Source organism: Podarcis melisellensis (genome assembly GCF_964234715.1).
Source record: "Podarcis melisellensis genome assembly, chromosome: 2".
NCBI lineage: Eukaryota > Metazoa > Chordata > Lepidosauria > Squamata > Lacertidae > Podarcis > Podarcis melisellensis.
Window position 1 is genome coordinate 118014180 of NC_138529.1, and position 17739 is coordinate 118031918.

Sequence of the window (17739 nt, forward strand, 5' to 3'; positions counted from 1 at the left end):
GTCCATCTTTCTCTTTGGCAGAAAGATACAACTCTCCATCTTTGTAGATCTCGCAGTTCTGATCATCATAGGACAGTTTTAGTCCCTTCTTGGCAATCTGCGAAACGCTGAGCAGATTATACTTCAACTCTGGAACCAAGTAAACATTGCTTATAGTCAAGTTCAGACTTTTAAGATACACAGTCCCAATTCCGGTCGCTTCCAGCTCTTGACCGTTGGCTAGTTGCACCGCGAAGCTTTGCTTCTTAAACGTAGAAAATAGTCCTCTGTGTCGACACATATTTTGCGTGCATCCGGTGTCTAGGACAAAGAAATTCCCCGCTTCTGGTGTGGCTTTTAGCGACATCAAAGCTTTTGCAGTCTTTGCCTTTGGCTTGGTGTGACTTTTGTCTGACGCCTCAGACTTTGCGGAGCTTCCCTTGGCTCCTCTGTTCTTACGTGGCTTCTTGCAGTACCGCTGAAGATGCCCAATCTGGTCACAATAGTAGCATCGGACAAGGTTTAAAGCTACAGCGTCTCCTCCAGTAGCAACAGCAGTGGGGGCGTTAGAACTCCGTTCTCGGCTCCCCCTGTCCTTGACTTCCAGGGCGGCAAGTCTGTCATGTTCACAAAGAACGACGGCAAAGACCCTCTCCGACGTGAGATCCGCTGCTGGGAGAGACCCCAGCTGACTGGCAACCGTTTTGTAAGTCCGATTCAGGCTGTTGATCACCATGAAGCAAAACACTTCCTCCTGCAGACGGAAATTGCGTTCCACCATCTGTTGACGCAGAAATTTCATCTCCGTCAGGTGCGCTTGAACATCTCCATCAGGCGCAAGCCTCAGGTTGGTCAGCTTCTCAAAATACAGCAACGCTGAAGAACCTGCATATCTCTGATGTGTCCTTCTCAGCGTGTCCCAAACGTCTTTCGCGTGCAGTAAATCTTGTATGTGGATCAACTGCGAATCTGACACGCACAGAATTATAGCAGTTCTGGCCTTCACATCCTGTGACTCCCAAGCACGCGTTGGTGCTGCTGGAATGGGGTTCTCAATCACCCCAAACAGTCTCTGATTCTGCAGCAGGGCCTTCATCTTAACAGACCAAGATGCATAATTGTCACTGGTCAGAAGGGGCGGAGAAGGCAAAGCTCCCTTCTTTGCATCCATCTTGAGTCTTTGCATTGACTCTCAAACACAAGCCTCTAAAATCCAATAGCTGGCTTGTTTACACTCTGTGCACCTGGCAGCTCTCAACGCTGGCTGCGTTGGAATTTTCCAAGAGCTCTTCAGACTGTGTAGTCAAAACATTCCATTTTAACTTTCACTTCTCCTCTCTGAGGCATGGCCTTCATTGAAGGGCGTCGCTTAGCAACAGTGCATTCCATCCCTTGGACAGGATTAACCACAGGAATGTTTGGAATGCGGTTTCTCTTTTGACTGGAGCTGTTTTTACCATCTACTGCTCCCCGTGAAGCAGAGAATAACTCAATCTGCATTCACACTTCTAAGCCCGAAAAACTCATACCTGGGCTCCGTTGCTTGGCTTTCAGATTCTTCTGGTCAGCTTCTGGCTGCAGAGAATCAGCCTTCTCACCTCAGGCTTCCATGGAGGCCACTTCTTGATGCAGAGGTCGATGAAAACAGCAACCGGCGTCTGCTACCACTGTTGGAATTCTAGCCCGTCTTGAGGTATGTGCCTATCTGTTCAGGCACCGGCTGAATTCCTTAGACCTCCCTCCGGCGACTCCCGGCAGGAATAAACATACTCGAGGTCCGTTCCGGCGATTTTCCTCAGGCTGTGAGGAAAACACACCAACTGCTCCTCTCTCCCCTTTGGTGTCCCCAGGGAGGGGAAAGAAGCAGACAGAAATCTATTTACATCTTTTATTCCTGTCTTTTACTTCAGTACAGAGAAAACATGTCTGCACTCATCAGCAGTTAGAATAAACTCCACCCATGTACTTCCAGCACAGGTCATATGACAAACCCACTGAGCTAACATCCGGTGCTCAGTACAGAATGGACTGCCCCTTTGTTCCCATGGCAACAGTCACAAACTTCCTGTTTGGCTTTCCAGCCACAAGCAGCAGTCTTGGCTGCTATAGCCTTTGCTTGCTGCCGCATTGCTGCTTTAGAATAACACTGAGGTCCAGCGCCGAGGGCCTTCTGGCGGTTCCCTCATTGCGAGAAGCAAAGCTACAGGGAACCAGGCAGAGGGCCTTCTCGGTAGTGGCGCCTACCCTGTGGAACGCCCTCCCATCAGATGTCAAAGCGATAAATTATTACCTGACATTCAGAAGACATCTTAAGGCAGCCCTGTTCAGGGAAGTTTTTAATCTGTGATATTTTAGTGTATTTTTGGTTTATATGGAAGCTGCCCAGAGTGGCTGGGGAAGCCCAGCCAGATGGGCGGGGTACAAATAATAAAATTATTATTATTATTATTATTATTATTATTACATCCAATACATCCTTCCCCTCCTGCAGCATGTTTAGTGAGTAGTAGTAGTAATAATAATAATTTATTATTTGTACCCCACCCATCTGGCTGGGTTGCCATGGCCTCTCTCGGTGGCTTCTAGCACAAATAAAAACACAAGAATATGTCAAACATTAAAAACTTCCCTAAACAGGGCTGCCTTCAGATGTCTTCTAAAAGTCAGGTAGTTGTTTATTTCCTTGACATCTGAAGGGAGGGTGTTCCACAGGGTGGGTGCCACCACCAAGAAGGCCCTCTGCCTGGTTCCCTGTAACCTCACTTCTCTCAGGGAGGGAACCGCCAGAAGGCCCTCGGAGCTGGACCTCAGTGGGGGCTGAACGATGGGGGTGGAGACGCTCCTTCAGGTATACTGGGCTGAGGCCATTTAGGGCTTTCAAGGTCAGCACCAACACTTTGAATTGTTCTTGGAAATGTACTGGGAGCCAATCTTGAGGTATTTCAGGACTGGTGTCATATGGTCCTGGCAGCCGCTCCCAGTCACCAATCTGGGAAGTAAGCCTTTTCCCTACTGATGACCGATATTTCATTCTGATGCTGGGGGAATATCTTCCCTTTGGGGGTCCCTGGCTCTATTCTGCTGGATGATAGGCAGGTAAAACTGACCCTAACACTAACCTGTCACAAAAGACAACGACAGCCAGTGTGGTGTAGTGGTTAAGAGCGGTAGACTCGTAGTCTGGGGAACCGGGTTCGCTTCCCGCTCCTCCACATGCAGCTGCTGGGTGACCTTGGGCTAGTCACACTTCTCTGAAGTCTCTCAGCCCCACTCACCTCACAGAGTGCTTGTTGTGGGGGAGGAAGGGAAAGGAGATTGTTAGCCGCTTTGAGACTCCTTCGGGTAGTAATAAAGCGGGATATCAAATCCAAACTCTTCTTCTTCTTCTTCTTCGTCTGTGTAACATTAGGAGCTTTGGTCAAGGTCTGGAGTAGAGTCCCCTTGAAATGTGCCTTTTCCGGGAACAGGGTAATTTTATTGATACAGTGGTACCTCAGGTTAAGTACTTAATTCATTCCGGAGGCCCGTTCTTAACCTGAAATTGTTCTTAACCTGAAGCACCACCTTAGCTAATGGGGCCTCCCGCTACTGCCACGTCGCTGGAGCATGATTTCTGTTCTTAACCAGAGGTAATATTTCTGGGTAAGCGGAGTCTGAAACCTGAAGCATATGTAACCCAAGGTACCACTGTACAGCAAAGCTTTCTTATTTCAAATACAGTGGTACCTTGGTTTTCGAAGTGCGGCTTCTGATTGGCTGCAGGATGCTCCAATCAGAATCCGTGCCGGACGTTCAGCTTCTGAAAAATGTTCAAACACTGAAACCCTCACCTCTGGGTTTTGATTATTTGGAAGCCAATTTGTTTGGGAGCCAAGGTACGACTGTACGTGCACCCCACTCTTGTTTGCATTAAGAACTGAAAGTGGCTTGCAACATTTTTTTAAAAAGGAAGCTAATCCTTTTTATTAATTTTCTTTATATATTCTTTATATATTATATATTGCTTGGTTGTGCGTCCACAGCAGTAACCAGAGGAAGGAGGATTGCTGGGATGAGCACAGAGAGAATAAATGCCTCGGTGCATCTGCATCTGCACAACCGGACGCCTCCATCTTCCCAAGCTGCAAGAAAACATCTCACCTGTATCGGTCTCTATAGCCACAGCAGGTGCCGTAACTCTTCAACGGTTTGACCTCATCCCCAAAGGTGCAGTCCTCCATTGTCTCCCGGGACAGACAGATGCCAATCAAACCCTTGATTATTATTATTTTTTTAAAAAAAACCACTCAAAGCAATTTTAAAAAAGAATCAAACAACGGAATTATCTGTTAAAAACAACTATTTTAAACATTCGAAAAACAATTAAATTCAACGATATGCTAAAGCACAGATTAAAACACATTATCTGGATAGGCTTGCCTAAACAAAAAATGTTTTCGACAGCTGACGAAAAGGGTACAGGGACGGCAGCTGCCCGGTGTCAATCGGCAGGGAGTTCCAATGTGTGGGTGCTGCCACGGTAAAATACATTTTATTTTATTTTTCACAAATGCAGAATGACTATTATGTGGCACTTGCAACAGCGCCAGCTCTGCAGATCAAAGTGGTCAATGGTTATATAAGGGGTAAGACGATCTCTCAGATAAACTCTGCTTTGGGCAATTTCCTTATATTTAACATTTTGTTCTTTCTCGAGGCTGCTTTCCTCAAATCATGCAGGTTCTGGCTGGCTTCAAGATGTAAATTTCAGCTAACCCCTTTCTTCAGCCTCCTCAGAGGAAAAGAACAGGCTTACCCACCCATGCATTTATTTAGGGGTGCCGTATTTCAAAAAGTGACAATCTGTGGACACAAAAATAGTTGAGCTATTGTTATTTTTTAAAAGTTTTGGCCAAAGTCGTTGAATTCTGAAACTTCCTTTCTAAAGATTCTTCTAAAAATCGACACTTCCGGATTTTCCCGGACATGTCAGAGCTTTCCGCCCAGTCACCGTTGCCGGCAGCCAAATTCTGGACGTATGCCAACCCTAATTTATTTCCATTACACTATACCATCTTGTAGCCATAAGAGGGCCTTCTCTGTGGCAGCCCCTAAATTGTGAAACTCCCCACAGAGATATAACTGGCACCTTCGTTTTCACACACGCTGAAGATGCGCCTCTTACCGCTTCTGACGCTATAGATGTATATTTTTAGGACCCACCCTAAGTCGTTTTAAATTGTTTTGAATTTTGTGTTTTAGTTGTTGTTACCCGCCCTTGGACCCGTGGGTAAAGGGCGAGCAGTCAGTTGCAATTGTCATTCTGACGGTAAGAAGGATATTTTTAAACTAGGTTGGGTGGTCAAGGATTCCTTCGCAGTTATTCCTATATTGCAAGAGGTTGTTCCTTCCAAAGCTACAGTTCTACTATCATCTAATGAAGGTAAACGGTAGAAAATCCAGGACCGGTAAGGAAGACCTTCTTCACACAGCACATAGCTAAACTACAGAATTCACTGCCACAAGATATAGTACAATTAGACAAATGTGTCAAGGATAAGACTGCTAATGGCTACCATTCATGATGGATATATATTGCCTTTAGAATCAGAGGCAGCGTGCATCTGAATCCTCGTCACTCAGGAACAGAAGGTTAGAGGGTATCCTACTGTTCTGACCCAACAGGGATCATCTTAAGTCTTCCCACCAAGAACCTTTCAACACTCCATACACGTTTTTAATGAGTTCTTCCTAGTACGAATTATTGGATGCCCAGAAAGGATTTCACGCGTGCTTAAGATTTTTCCACGCTTCACTTATAAGGTTCTCCACTTTGTGGATTCTTCAATGTCCACAGGTGTGCCTGCATACGCAGAAGCTCTTCCCGCATCCCAAACATTTATATAGCTTCTCCCCAGTGTGAATTCTTTAATGGAAAGTAAGACGCATGCTTCTACTGAAACCCTTTCCACATGCTGTGCATTACTATTTCGTCACGAGAGTGAGTCATTTGATGTTTAGTCAGGATTCCACGTTGAATGAAGCTCCTTCCACATTCCAGGCATTTATATGGTTTCTCCCCTGTATGAGTTCTTTGATGGGTAGTCAGGATTCCACGCTGAATGAAGCTCTTTCCACACTCCAAGCACTGGTAGGGTTTCTCCCCTGTGTGAATTCGTTGATGAGAAGCAAGGCTTGATTTAACAGAAAATGCCATGCCACAGTCTGAACATTTATAGGGCTTCTCCCCCACATGATTTTTTTGATGAGAAGAGAGGTATGTGCTCCTACTGAAGCTCTTTCCGCACTCCAAGCATTGATAGGGTTTCTCCCCTGTGTGAATTCTCTGATGAGAAGCAAGGTTTGGGCTTCGACTGAAACTCTTTCCACACTCCAAACAATTATATGGTTTCTCCCCTGTGTGAGTTGTTTGATGAGAAGAAAGTTCCGGACTTGAACGAAAACTCTTTCCACACTCCAAACATTTATATGGCTTCTCACCTGTGTGAATTCTTTGATGAGAAGTGAGATTTACCTTCTGAATGAAACTCTTTCCACACTCCAAGCACTGGTACGGTTTCTCTCCTGTGTGAATTCTTTGATGAGCAATGAGACCTGTTTTCCCACTGAAACTCTTTCCACACTCCAAGCATCCATATGGCTTCTCCCCTGTGTGAACTCTCTGATGACAAGTAAGGTTAGAACTGAAATGGAAGCTCTTCCCACACTCCAAGCATTGATATGGCCTGTCCCCTGTGTGGGTTCTCTGGTGAGAAGCAAGATTTACTTTCTGGCTGAAGCTCTTCCCACACTCGTAGCACTGATACGGTTTCTCTCCTGTGTGAGTTGTCTGATGGGCAATGAGGCCTGTTCTTACGCTGAAGCACTTTCCACATTGCAAGCACTGGTAGGGTTTCTCCCCTGTGTGAGTTGTTTGATGGGAAGAAAGTTCCGGACTGGAACGGAAGCTCTTTCCACACTCAAAGCATTTATATGGTCTGTCCCCTGTGTGGGTTCTCTGATGAGTATTGAGATTCACCTTCTGACTGAAGCTCTTTCCACACTCCAGGCATTTATATGGTCTCACTCCTGTGTGAATACTTCGATGAGCAATGAGGCCTGTTCTCCCGCTGAAGCACTTTCCACATTCCAGGCATCCATACGGCTTCTCTCCTGTGTGAACTCTCTGGTGGCAAGTAAGGTTGGAACTGAAATGGAAGCTCTTCCCACACTCCAAGCATTTGTACGGCCTGTCCCCTGTGTGGGTTCTCTGATGAGAAGTGAGGTTTACCTTCTGACTGAAGCTCTTTCCACACTCGGTGCACTTAAATGGTTTCTCCCCTGTGTGAGTCGTCTGATGGGAGACGAGGGCTGTTCTACCGCTGAAGCTCCTTCCACATTCCAAGCATTTATATGGTTTCTCCCCTTTGTGGGTTGTTCGGTGGGAAGACAGTTCTGCATTCGAACCGAAAGTCTTTCCACGCTCCAGGCATCTGTCCTCCACATGGGTTCTTTGGTGGGAAGTGAGATTTGAATTCTCCGTGAAGCTCCTTCCATACTCCAAGCACTGATATGGTTCCTCCACCGAGTGGATCAAACAGAAACTCTCTCCACAGTCCAGGCATTTATATGGTTTCTCTTCTGTGTCGATACTTTGATGGCCCATGAGGCCTGTTGTCACACTAAAGCCCTTTCCATACTCTAGGCTTACATATGGTTTCTCCTCTGTATGGGTTCTGAAATGGCAAGTCAGGTCGGAACTGAAATAGAAGCTCTTTCCACACTCCAAGCACTGATATGGTTTCTCCTCTGTTTCCCTCAGCATGGAAGGGCTGTTCTTTTCCGGTCTCTCATCCATTTCTTCCTGAGCTGCGATTTCGTGGCAGTCAGTGTCCTGAGAGGCAGAGGCTTTTCCCCTCATCTTCTGATTTGCTTCGGTTTTCCTTCTCTGCTGTTCCCTCTTCTCACATGTGTCTCTTTCCAGAGACATCCTGGGAGAGTCTCCCTTCTCCTCACTGTCCCATTCATCACCTGCTGGAACGGAGGGGGGAAATCAGTCAGAAATGAAGCCTCAAATCATAGAACGACTCAAACAGTTGTGATAAGGGCTGAAAAGACTTAAGAGGGAATGTTTTTGTATATGCTGGAATCAGCCCAGAGTGGCTGAGGCAACCAAAACAGATGGGTGGGGTACAAATACAGTCATACCTTGGTTGTCAAACACCTTGGTACTCGTCTGTTTTGGTTCCTGAATGCCACAAACCCAGAAGTGAGGGTTCTGGTTTGCAAACGTTTTTTGGGAGCCAAATGTCCAACATGGCTTCTGCGACTTCTGATTGAGTGCAGGAAGCTCCCGCAGCCAATCAGAAGCCACGCCTGGGTTTTTGACCGTTTTCGGAAGTCAAACAGATTCTGGAACGGATTCCGTTCAAGAACCAAGGTACGACCGTAATAAAATTATTACTATTATTAGCATCATCATAATCATATTAGCACAGGGTGAGGGTGCCTGCTGTAAACCTCCAAATGTCACTGGACTGACCCCAATGTAACCAGAATTGTTAATACTGTTATTAACAAGTTTGTTAGATTTGTTTCCTGCCTTACCTCCCGAAGGAGCCTAGAAAAGCAAACAGCAAGATGTTAAAACAAAATTTAAAAATTCCTTCCAGTAGCAACTTAGAGACCAACTAAGTTTGTTATTGGTATGAGCTTTCATGTGCATGCACACTTCTTCAGATGTTAGAACAGCCCAATTTAAAAATTGAATTTTTAAAAAAATGTATTTAAAGTGTTAAAAAACCATTCAAAACAGTCTAAAGAACATTTGGAACACCTGACAACAATCACATACCCCCCAAGTTATTACTTTCATGGTTGCTATGGCCAGTATCTCTCAGCCATCGAACTCCTGGGTAGACAGGAATGCTCTTAACTTTCTCCTGAAGATCAGTAATGGAGGCAGCTGCGCCTCACTCAGGAGGGGGAGCCAGCACCGAGAAGCTCCTGCCAGAAATAACTGTGGACGGGGCAGCTCCATGGCCAAAGGTGAAGGCAGGAGGGAGTTGTAATCTAGGAACCTTTAGTAGACCACAGCAGGCTGCTTACACCTTCCCTCAAAGCATCCTGGGAGCTGTAGTTTCTTAAGGTAACCCCCTATTTAATAAATAATAGTAATAGTAGTAATAATAATAATAATAATATTTATACCGTGCCCATCTGGCTGGCATTCCCCAGCCAATCTGGACGGCTCCCAACAGAATATTAAAAACACAATAAAACATCAAACATTAAAAACTTCCCAATACAGGGCTGCCTTCAGATGTCTTCTAAAAGTCAGATAGTTCTTTATATCTTTGACATCTGATGGGAGGGCGTTCCACAGGGTGGGTGCCACTACTGAGAAGGCCCTCTGCCTGCTTCCCTGTAACATCACTTCTTGCAGGGAGGGAACCGCCAAAAGGCCCTTGGAGCTGGACCTCAGTGTTCGGGCTGAATGATGGAGGTGGAGATGTTCCTTCAGGTATACTGGACCGAGGCTGTTTAGGGCTTTAAAAATCAGCACCAACACTTTGAATTGTGCTCAGAAACGTACTGGGAGCCAATGTAGGTCTTTCAGGACCAGTGTTATATGGTCTCGACGGCCGCCCCCAGTCACTAGTCTAGCTGCCACATTCTGGATTAGTTGCAGTTTCCGGGTCACCTTCAAAAGTAGCCCCATGTAGAGCACATTGCAGTAGTCCAAGCGAGAGATAACCAGAGCATGCACCACTCTGGCAAGACAGTCTGCCGGCAGATAGGGTCTCAGCCTGCTTCCCACATGGAGCTGGTAGACATCTGCCCTGGACACAGAATTGACCTGCGCCTCCATGGACGGCTGTGAGTCCAAAATGACTATTCCAGTAACAGAGCTACAATTCCCAGAGTCCTCTGGGAAGAAGGATTGACTTCTAAACCACTCTGGGAACTGTAGCACTGTGAAGGGAACAGGGGTCTCTCCTGACAACTCTCAGCACTCATTTTTGTTCAGACAAGGTTTCTCTGCTGGATGACCTAGTCTCTCCACTCTGTGTATGTTTCTAAATTTATCTGTTATTCTGTTCTGTGCTGTTTTTAAGCTGGGTTCTTTTTTCTTAAATATATTCTGTACGTTCTCTAGAGACGTACATTTAATTAATGAGTTTTATACACCGTATTTTTCGCTCTATAGGACGCAACTTTTCCCTCCTAAAAAGCAAGGGAAAATGTGTGTGCGTGCTATGGAGCGAATGCAGGGGGGAGGCAGGCAGGAAAAGCCCCCAAGAGCTGCACACAAGCTCTGTGTGGCTCTTGGGGGCTTTTCCCCAGGAGGGAGAAGGGACTGACTGGCTGCATCAGTCCCTTCTCCCACCTCCTAGAAAAGCCAGCAGAAGCCGCGCAGCCCCTTTAAAGAGCGCGCGGCTTCTGCGGGAGGTGGGGGAATTCTCCCACCTCGTAGAAAAGCCCGCAGGAGCCGCGCACCCTTTAAAGAGCGCGCCGCTCTTGGGGGCTTTTCCCCGAGGAGTGACAAGGGACTGACTGGCCGCGTCAGTCCCTTCTCCCTCCTCGTAGAAAAGCCCGCAGGAGCCGTGCGCTCCTTAAAGGATGCGTGGCTCCTGTGGGCTTTTGCGGGAGTTGGGGGAATTCCCGCACCTCCCGCAAAAGCCGGGAGAAGGTCTGGGAGAAGCGCACAGGCTGCCTGTGGGGTGGGGAATCATATTTTTTCCCTTGATTTCCCCCTCTGAAAATTAGGTGCGCCCTATAGTCAGGTGTGCCCTATGGAGCGAAAAATACGGTACCCCTTGACTGTAAGAGAAAAAACCTCAAAGCATTTTACAAAAAGAATAAAACAATGGGAAAATGTGGTCAGCGACTGGGTGGCAACCGAACATTAATTAAGAAACGACACAGCTATGGGAGGAAACTATCAACGTATGTTTGCAACACGAGTGGGAAACCTGATTTTAAGAAATCGTATTATATAAAAGTAATTTGGTTTGTAAAAATGTGGAAAACTAATAAAAAGATTTTTTTTTTAAAAAAAAGAAGAAAACAATGAACCTATCAGCAAAAACCAGCTAAAAACAACTATTTTAGCCACTCAAAAGAACTGAAAATCAACAGTGCTAAAAATGGTTGTGGATAAATGAATAAGGCTTCCCTTGCGGGGAGTTGGAATATGTGATCCCTGGTCATCTTCGAGCTCTACAGTTCTATGTGCTGCAGAGATAATCAGCTAAAGAAAAAAACTGTGTCTTACCCAGAGAGGCCAGAATCTCCCAGTTCTCCTCCATGACCTCCCTGTGCAGGGACCTTTGGTCCTGATCCAGCAGGGCCCACTCTTCCTCAGAGAAATGCACAGCCACCTCCTCAAAGGTCACCAAATCCTGGAAGAGAAGCAAACATTTCCTCCTCACCGATAACGGAACATTTACTGTATTTTTTGCCCCATAGGACGCACCGCCCCATAGGACGCACCGCCCCATAGGACGCACCGCCCCATAGGACGCACCTAGATTTGGGGGGGGGGATTTCCCCCCCAGGCACTGGGCTGGTGCGGGGGAAGCCCGAGCTTCCCCCGACCCCAGCCCCCAGAACAGGCTGCTGCCTGCAAGCCTCGCGAGCCCGCGGGACCTCCCACCGGGCACGCGAGGCTTGCAGACATCTGCCCGAAGCACGGGGTGTGCTCCGCAGTGCGCCCCGTGCTTCAGGCTGCCGCCCCAAGGCTTGCGCGCCCGGCAGGACCTCCCCCCCAGGCGCGCAAGGCTTGTGGACACTTGCCCGCAGCACGTGGTGTCCTCCGGAGGGCGCCCGAGCTCCGGGCTGCAGGCTGCCGCCGGCAAGCCTTACGCGCCTGGGGGGAGGTCCCGCCGGGCGCGCGAGGCTTGCGGACATCTGCCCGAAGCATGACGCGTCCTCTGGAGGGCGCCCCGTGCTCCGGGCTGCAGGCTGTCGTCCGCAAGCGTTGCGAGCCCGCGGGAACTCCCCCCCGGGCACGCAAGGCTTGCGGACACTTGCCTGAAGCACGGGGCGTCCTCCGGAGGGCGCCCCGTGCTCCGGCCTGCAGGCTGCCGCCGGCAAGCCATGCGCGCCTGGGGGGAGGTCACACCGGGCGTGCAAGGCTTGCGGGCACTTGCCTGAAGCACAGGGCCTCCTCCGGAGGATGCCCCGTGCTCCGGGCTGCAGGCTGCCGCCGGCAAGCCTTGCGCGCCTGGGGGGAGGTCCCACCGGGCGTGTGAGGCTTGCGGACATCTGCCCGAAGCACGGGGCGTCCTCTGGAGGGCGCCCCGAGCTCCGGGCTGCAGGCTGCCGCCGGCAAGCCTTGCGCGCCTGGGGGGAGGTCCCGCCGGGCGTGCAAGGCTTGCGGGCACTTGCCTGAAGCACAGGGCGTCCTCCGGAGGGCGCCCCGTGCTCCGGGCTGCTGCCCGCAAGCCTTGCGAACCCGCAGTAACTCCCGCGGGGCTTGCAAGCCTTGCGGATAGCTTCCTGAACCCTGGAGAGCAAGAGGGATCGGTGCACACTTCATTTTTGGAGGGGAAAAAGTGCGTCCTATAGGGTGAAAAATATGGTGTACAGACAAGGTGGGTGGGTTTTACCCTCAGCACCGAGGATGGTTTGGGTTAATCCCCGTGCATGTGGTTTAAAATCCATTTGAACATTTTCATTCTATTAAATCGCATTTCAATGTGTGTTTTAAGATGCTTGCAACTGTTGATTAAACCGTTTTTAAAAAGCTATTTCATTTCATTACATGCACATGTTTGAGAGATACAGAAACGAACCACAGCTCGCCTGTTTTTATTATAAAATTTATTTTTTTTCTATTTTTCAAAATTGTTTTGACGTAAAAACACTCCAATGTTTCCCAACAAATATAAATATAAATATAAATATAAATATAAATTGACTTCCCCCCACTCCTTTTGCGGTTTCTTATATTTTTAAGATTTATAACACCGCACCTCCTTCGTTACTCCAATTACTGTATTTTTTGCACCATAACACTCACTTTTTTCCTCCTAGAAAGTAAGGGGAAATGTCTGTGCGTGTTATGGAGGGAATGCCTACGGGTGGCATGCCTACAGATTTTCCTCCTCCAAAAACTACGTGCGTGTTATGGTCAGGTGCGTGTTATAGAGCGAAAAATACGGTAATATTTTTTTAACATTAATTTTAACTGTTTGGTTTAGGTTACATCTTGCCTGTTTGACCCGCAACTTTAGAAAGAAAATGACGCACAGCGGAGAAATGGTTATTGCAGAGAGATAAAATCAATGCTACGAATGATAAGGCTATGATTTCATGGAAGTGCAACTGAGCAGTCAAAAAGTCCTGGTATACAATCAAATCCAGATAAAACTATACCTTACAGGAGCCTGCCAGCTGTAAGTTTGTATTTGGACATAATTAATGAATGGCTACCATATAGCTGCATGGTCCATAGAATCATAGAATCATAGAGTTGGAAGAGACCACAAGGGCCATCGAGTCCAACCCCCTGCCAAGCAGGAAACACCATCAGAGCACTCCTGACATATGGTTGTCAAGCCTCTGCTTAAAGACCTCCAAAGAAGGAGACTCCACCACACTCCTTGGCAGCAAATTCCACTGTCGAACAGCTCTTACTGTCAGGAAGTTCTTCCTAATGTTTAGGTGGAATCTTCTTTCTTGTAGTTTGGATCCATTGCTCCGTGTCCGCTTCTCTGGAGCAGCAGAAAACAACCTTTATCCCTCCTCTATGTGACATCCTTTTTATATATTTGAACATGGCTATCATATCATGTGGGACGCAGGTGGCGCTGTGGGTAAAAGCCTCAGCGCCTAGGGCTTGCCAATCGAAAGGTCGGCAGTTCGAATCCCTGCGGCGGGGTGCGCTCCCGTCATTCGGTCCCAGCGCCTGCCAACCTAGCAGTTCGAAAGCACCTCCGGGTGCAAGTAGATAAATAGGGACCGCTTACCAGCGGGAAGGTAAACAGCGTTTCCGTGTGCAGCTCTGGCTCCCCAGAGCAGCGATGTCACGCTGGCCACGTGACCCGGAAGTGTCTCTGGACAGCGCTGGCCCCTGGCCTCTTAAGTGAGATGGGCGCACAACCCCAGAGTCTGGCAAGACTGGCCCGTACGGGCAGGGGTACCTTTACCTTTTTATCATATCACCCCTTAACCTCCTCTTCTCCAAGCTAAACATGCCCAGCTCCCTTAGCCGTTCCTCATAAGGCATTGTTTCCAGGCCTTTGACCATTTTGGTTGCCCTCCTCTGGACACGTTCTAGTTTGTCAGTGTCCTTCTTGAGCCGTGGTGCCCAGAACTGGACACAGTACTCCAGGTGAGGTCTGACCAGAGCATAGGTTTGTCCTTGGTTTTTAAAAATGATTCAGTTTTATTTTTAATTGTATTATTTCACCCAGTGATTTTTTTTCTGGGAAAATAGGTGGGGGAACTTACCACTAAATATGTTTGTTTGTTGCAGGCCCTGTCACAGTGCCCCTCTCCCAGGCAGTGGCTAAATGCAAATTGTGATTAATAAACTCAAGCAGACAATGATCTGGATTTGAAATGGCTAAAACTTTATTGATTACAGATATATACTGTGGGTATATATCCATTCCAGCCCCCTCAGACAAAAAAATAATTATTATTTAATTTTTAAAAGGTAAGGGAGTTCAGTTCACCCCCAGTTCCTGCTCCAAAAAATAAATAAAAAATAAATAAAATCCCTGATTTTTATCACAGATGCATTTGCAGCCTGGGGGTCCTTTTGAGAGGAGAATAGCACTTAATGTCTGTCAGGGATTATGGAAACCACCCATAATCCGTTGAGAATCTGCAAGATGCTACAACAACCTGTTGTGCGTTTTTCCAAGGCTTGCTGAAGTTTGCAAGCCAGAAACACTACACTGGGTCCAGCACATTTTCCACGCAGCCTTGAGGTGAACTGAAGTGTCTGGAGGTGATTGGAGGAAGGATGGCGGCTAACAGATTGAGGTTGAATCCTGACAAGACAGAATCCTGTTTTGGGGGGACAGGTGGGTGTGGGGCACTCCCTGGTCCTGAATGGGGTAACTGTGCCCCTGAAGGACCAGGTGCGCAGCCAGGGAGACATTTTGGACACAGCTGTCCATGGAGGCACAGGTCAAATCCGTGTCCATGGCAGCTGTCTACCAGCTCCATCTGGTAAGCAGGCTGAGACCCTATCTGCCTGTGGACTGTCTCGCTAGAGTGGTGCATGCTCTAGTTATCTCCTGCTTGGACTACTACAATGCGCTCAATGTGGGGCTACCTTTGAAGGTGACCCGGAAACTACAACTAATCCAGAATGCGCAGCTAGACTGGTGACTGGGGGCAGCGGCCGAGACCATATAACACCGGTCTCGAAAGACCTACATTGGCTCCCAGTACGTTTCCGAGCACAATTCAAAGTGTTGGTGCTGACCTTTAAAGCCCTACATGGCTTTGGCCCAGTATACCTGAAGGAGAGTCTCCACCCCCATCGTTCAGCCCAGACACTGAGGTCCAGCGCTGAGGGCCTTCTGGCGGTTCCCTCACTGTGAGAAGTGAGGTTACAGGGATCCAGGCAGGGGGCCTTCTCAGTAGTGGCGCCTGCCCTGTAGAACGCCCTACCATCAGATGTCAAGGAAATAAACAACTACCTGACATTCAGAAGACATCTGAAGGCAGCCCTGTTTAGGGATGTTTTTACTGTTTGATGTTTTATTGTGTTTTTAACGTTCTGTTGGGAGTTGCCCAGAGTGGCTGGGGAAACCCAGCCAGATGGGCAGGGTATAAATAACAAATTATTATTATTATTATTATTATTATTATTATTATTATTATTATTATTACAGTGGGTTACATACGCTTCAGGTTACAGACACTTTAGGTTACAGACTCCGCTAACCCAGAAATAGTACCTCGGGTTAAGAACTTTGCTTCAGGATGAGAACAGAAATCGTGCTCCGGCGGCGCAGCAGCAGCAGGAGGCCCCATTGGTTAAAGTGGTGCTTCGGGTTAAGAACAGTTTCAGGTTAAGCACGGACCTTCGGGTAAGTTCTTAACCCGAGGTACCACTGAATTATTATTATTATTATTAATTTTATTATTATGAATTCCAGGTGCCAGCACACCAATAAATCACAGCAACACAATCTGGTATAGATAGAACTTTTTTTTATTCCTGCCTTTATAAGCTTAACAATTCCAAAAACTATTTACCTGCTTCTCCGATAGAGGCACACTTCTTTCTAAGTCTTTTTAAGGTCTTGCCATAGTTGGCTGCAAGACACACCACGCCCCCAAAGGCCTACATCCTTTCAGTTTGAGGTTTATGTCTGGACTAAACGGTCTCTTACTCAGTTCCAGAAACTGAGCATGTATAAAGACAGCTCTCAGAGTGCTGAGCTTGCAGATGTAAAAAACAAAACAAAACAAAACCAGCAAGAAAACAGCTTCTGGAAATTGCATGATTTCTGGCAAACGAATGTCTCACCCTGACAATGGCAAGTTCAAAGACTATCTGCAGAAACACTGCAAAATTTATGAATGTTAAAATGATGTTGGACATAAAAACCAATATGGCATTAGCGATAAAGTTAAAAAGAGTATGCAAAAATGAATTTTTAAAAATGGGTGAAAGACTAGAGATATATTATGTCAAACTTAAACAATATGGTATAAGTGATTAAGTTATAAGGAATAGGCAAGAATCGAATTAAAAAGAGAAGAAAGATCGGTGACATAATAGGTTGAACTATATAATTGAGATTTGAAAGAGGGTAAGGATTTGCTGAATCTGATTGGGTAAAGGGGAACACAAAAAAGGGAGATGTGAGGAAGTCAAGAAAGAGGGTTAAATAAGTATGAAGCTAAAAATTTGATTTTTTCTTTTTTTGTGTTTTTTATTATCTTTTTTGATGTATTTTTTCTTCTGTGTATCTTTGTATTTTGGGGGGCTATGTTTGTTTTCTGTTTCTTTGTTGTATGTATTTATGTGTTTCTTTTGTAAAACCTCAATAAATATTTTATTAAAAAAAAAAAACCCAGCAAGAAAACAGCTTCTGGAAATTGCATGATTTCTGGCAAACAAATGTCTCACCCTGACAATGGCATCCATAACAGACCTGGTGGGCAGATGCTAAGGGAATGAGACATATCCAGAGAAGTGAGCCCCTCTCCATCTCCCCACTGATCCTTCTCCTTAAAAGTTAAAGGTAAAGGGACCCCTGACCATTAGGTCCAGTTGTGGCCAACTCTAGGGTTGCGGCACTCATCTCGCTTTATTGGCCGCGGGAGCCAGCGTACAGCTTCTGGGTCATGTGGCCAGCATGACTAAGCCACTTCTGGCGAACCAGAGCAGCGCACGGAAATGACGTTTACCTTCCCGCCGGAGCGGTACCTATTTATCTACTTGCACTTTGACGTGCTTTCGAACTGCTGGGTGGGCAGGAGCAGGGACCGAGCAACGGGAGCTCACCCCGTCGCGGGGATTTGTGATCAGCAAGCCCTAGGCTCAGTGGTTTAACCCACAGCGCCACCCCCGTCCCTGATCCTTCTCCTTACCTGATCCTTCCCCATCACAGCTCCTTCCCTTCCACCACCAGGGAGAGATGTCCCGCTACATACTGCTGGCATCATTCCATCTCCTGCAAGAGACAAAAAATAATTTAATAATAATTTTTTATTTATACCCCCGCCCACCTGGCTGGGTTTCCCCAGCCACTCTGGGTGGCTTCCAACAAAGATTAAAAATACATTGAAATGTCACACATT

At 47.1% G+C, this 17739-nt stretch overlaps 3 protein-coding genes across 6 annotated transcripts in view; 2 read left to right on the forward strand and 1 right to left on the reverse strand.

The window, feature by feature from the left end:
* Window positions 1-17739, reverse strand: part of LOC309364388 (uncharacterized protein) — a 128158-nt gene that overhangs the window by 103658 nt on the left and 6761 nt on the right. The window contains exons 4-6 of one of the 3 annotated variants that reach the window (XR_014165832.1): window positions 17530-17612; window positions 11237-11363; window positions 4628-7989 (exon numbers count right to left, since the gene is read on the reverse strand). Coding sequence is in view for 1 of the 3 variants with exons in the window: in XM_081901562.1 (XP_081757688.1) it covers window positions 5912-7992; window positions 11237-11363; window positions 17530-17612 (2291 nt within the window). In the remaining 2 variants the exon portion in view is untranslated. Of the gene's footprint in view, window positions 1-4616; window positions 7993-11236; window positions 11364-17529; window positions 17613-17739 lie in introns of those variants that run through there. The other 2 variants (XR_014165833.1, XM_081901562.1) reach the window with 2 other exon arrangements.
* Window positions 1-17739, forward strand: part of LOC309364936 (uncharacterized protein) — a gene marked incomplete at its 5' end in the record, with an annotated part of 136404 nt that overhangs the window by 88573 nt on the left and 30092 nt on the right. The window lies entirely within an intron of this gene.
* Window positions 1-17739, forward strand: part of LOC309364802 (uncharacterized protein) — a 145143-nt gene that overhangs the window by 77266 nt on the left and 50138 nt on the right. The window lies entirely within an intron of this gene.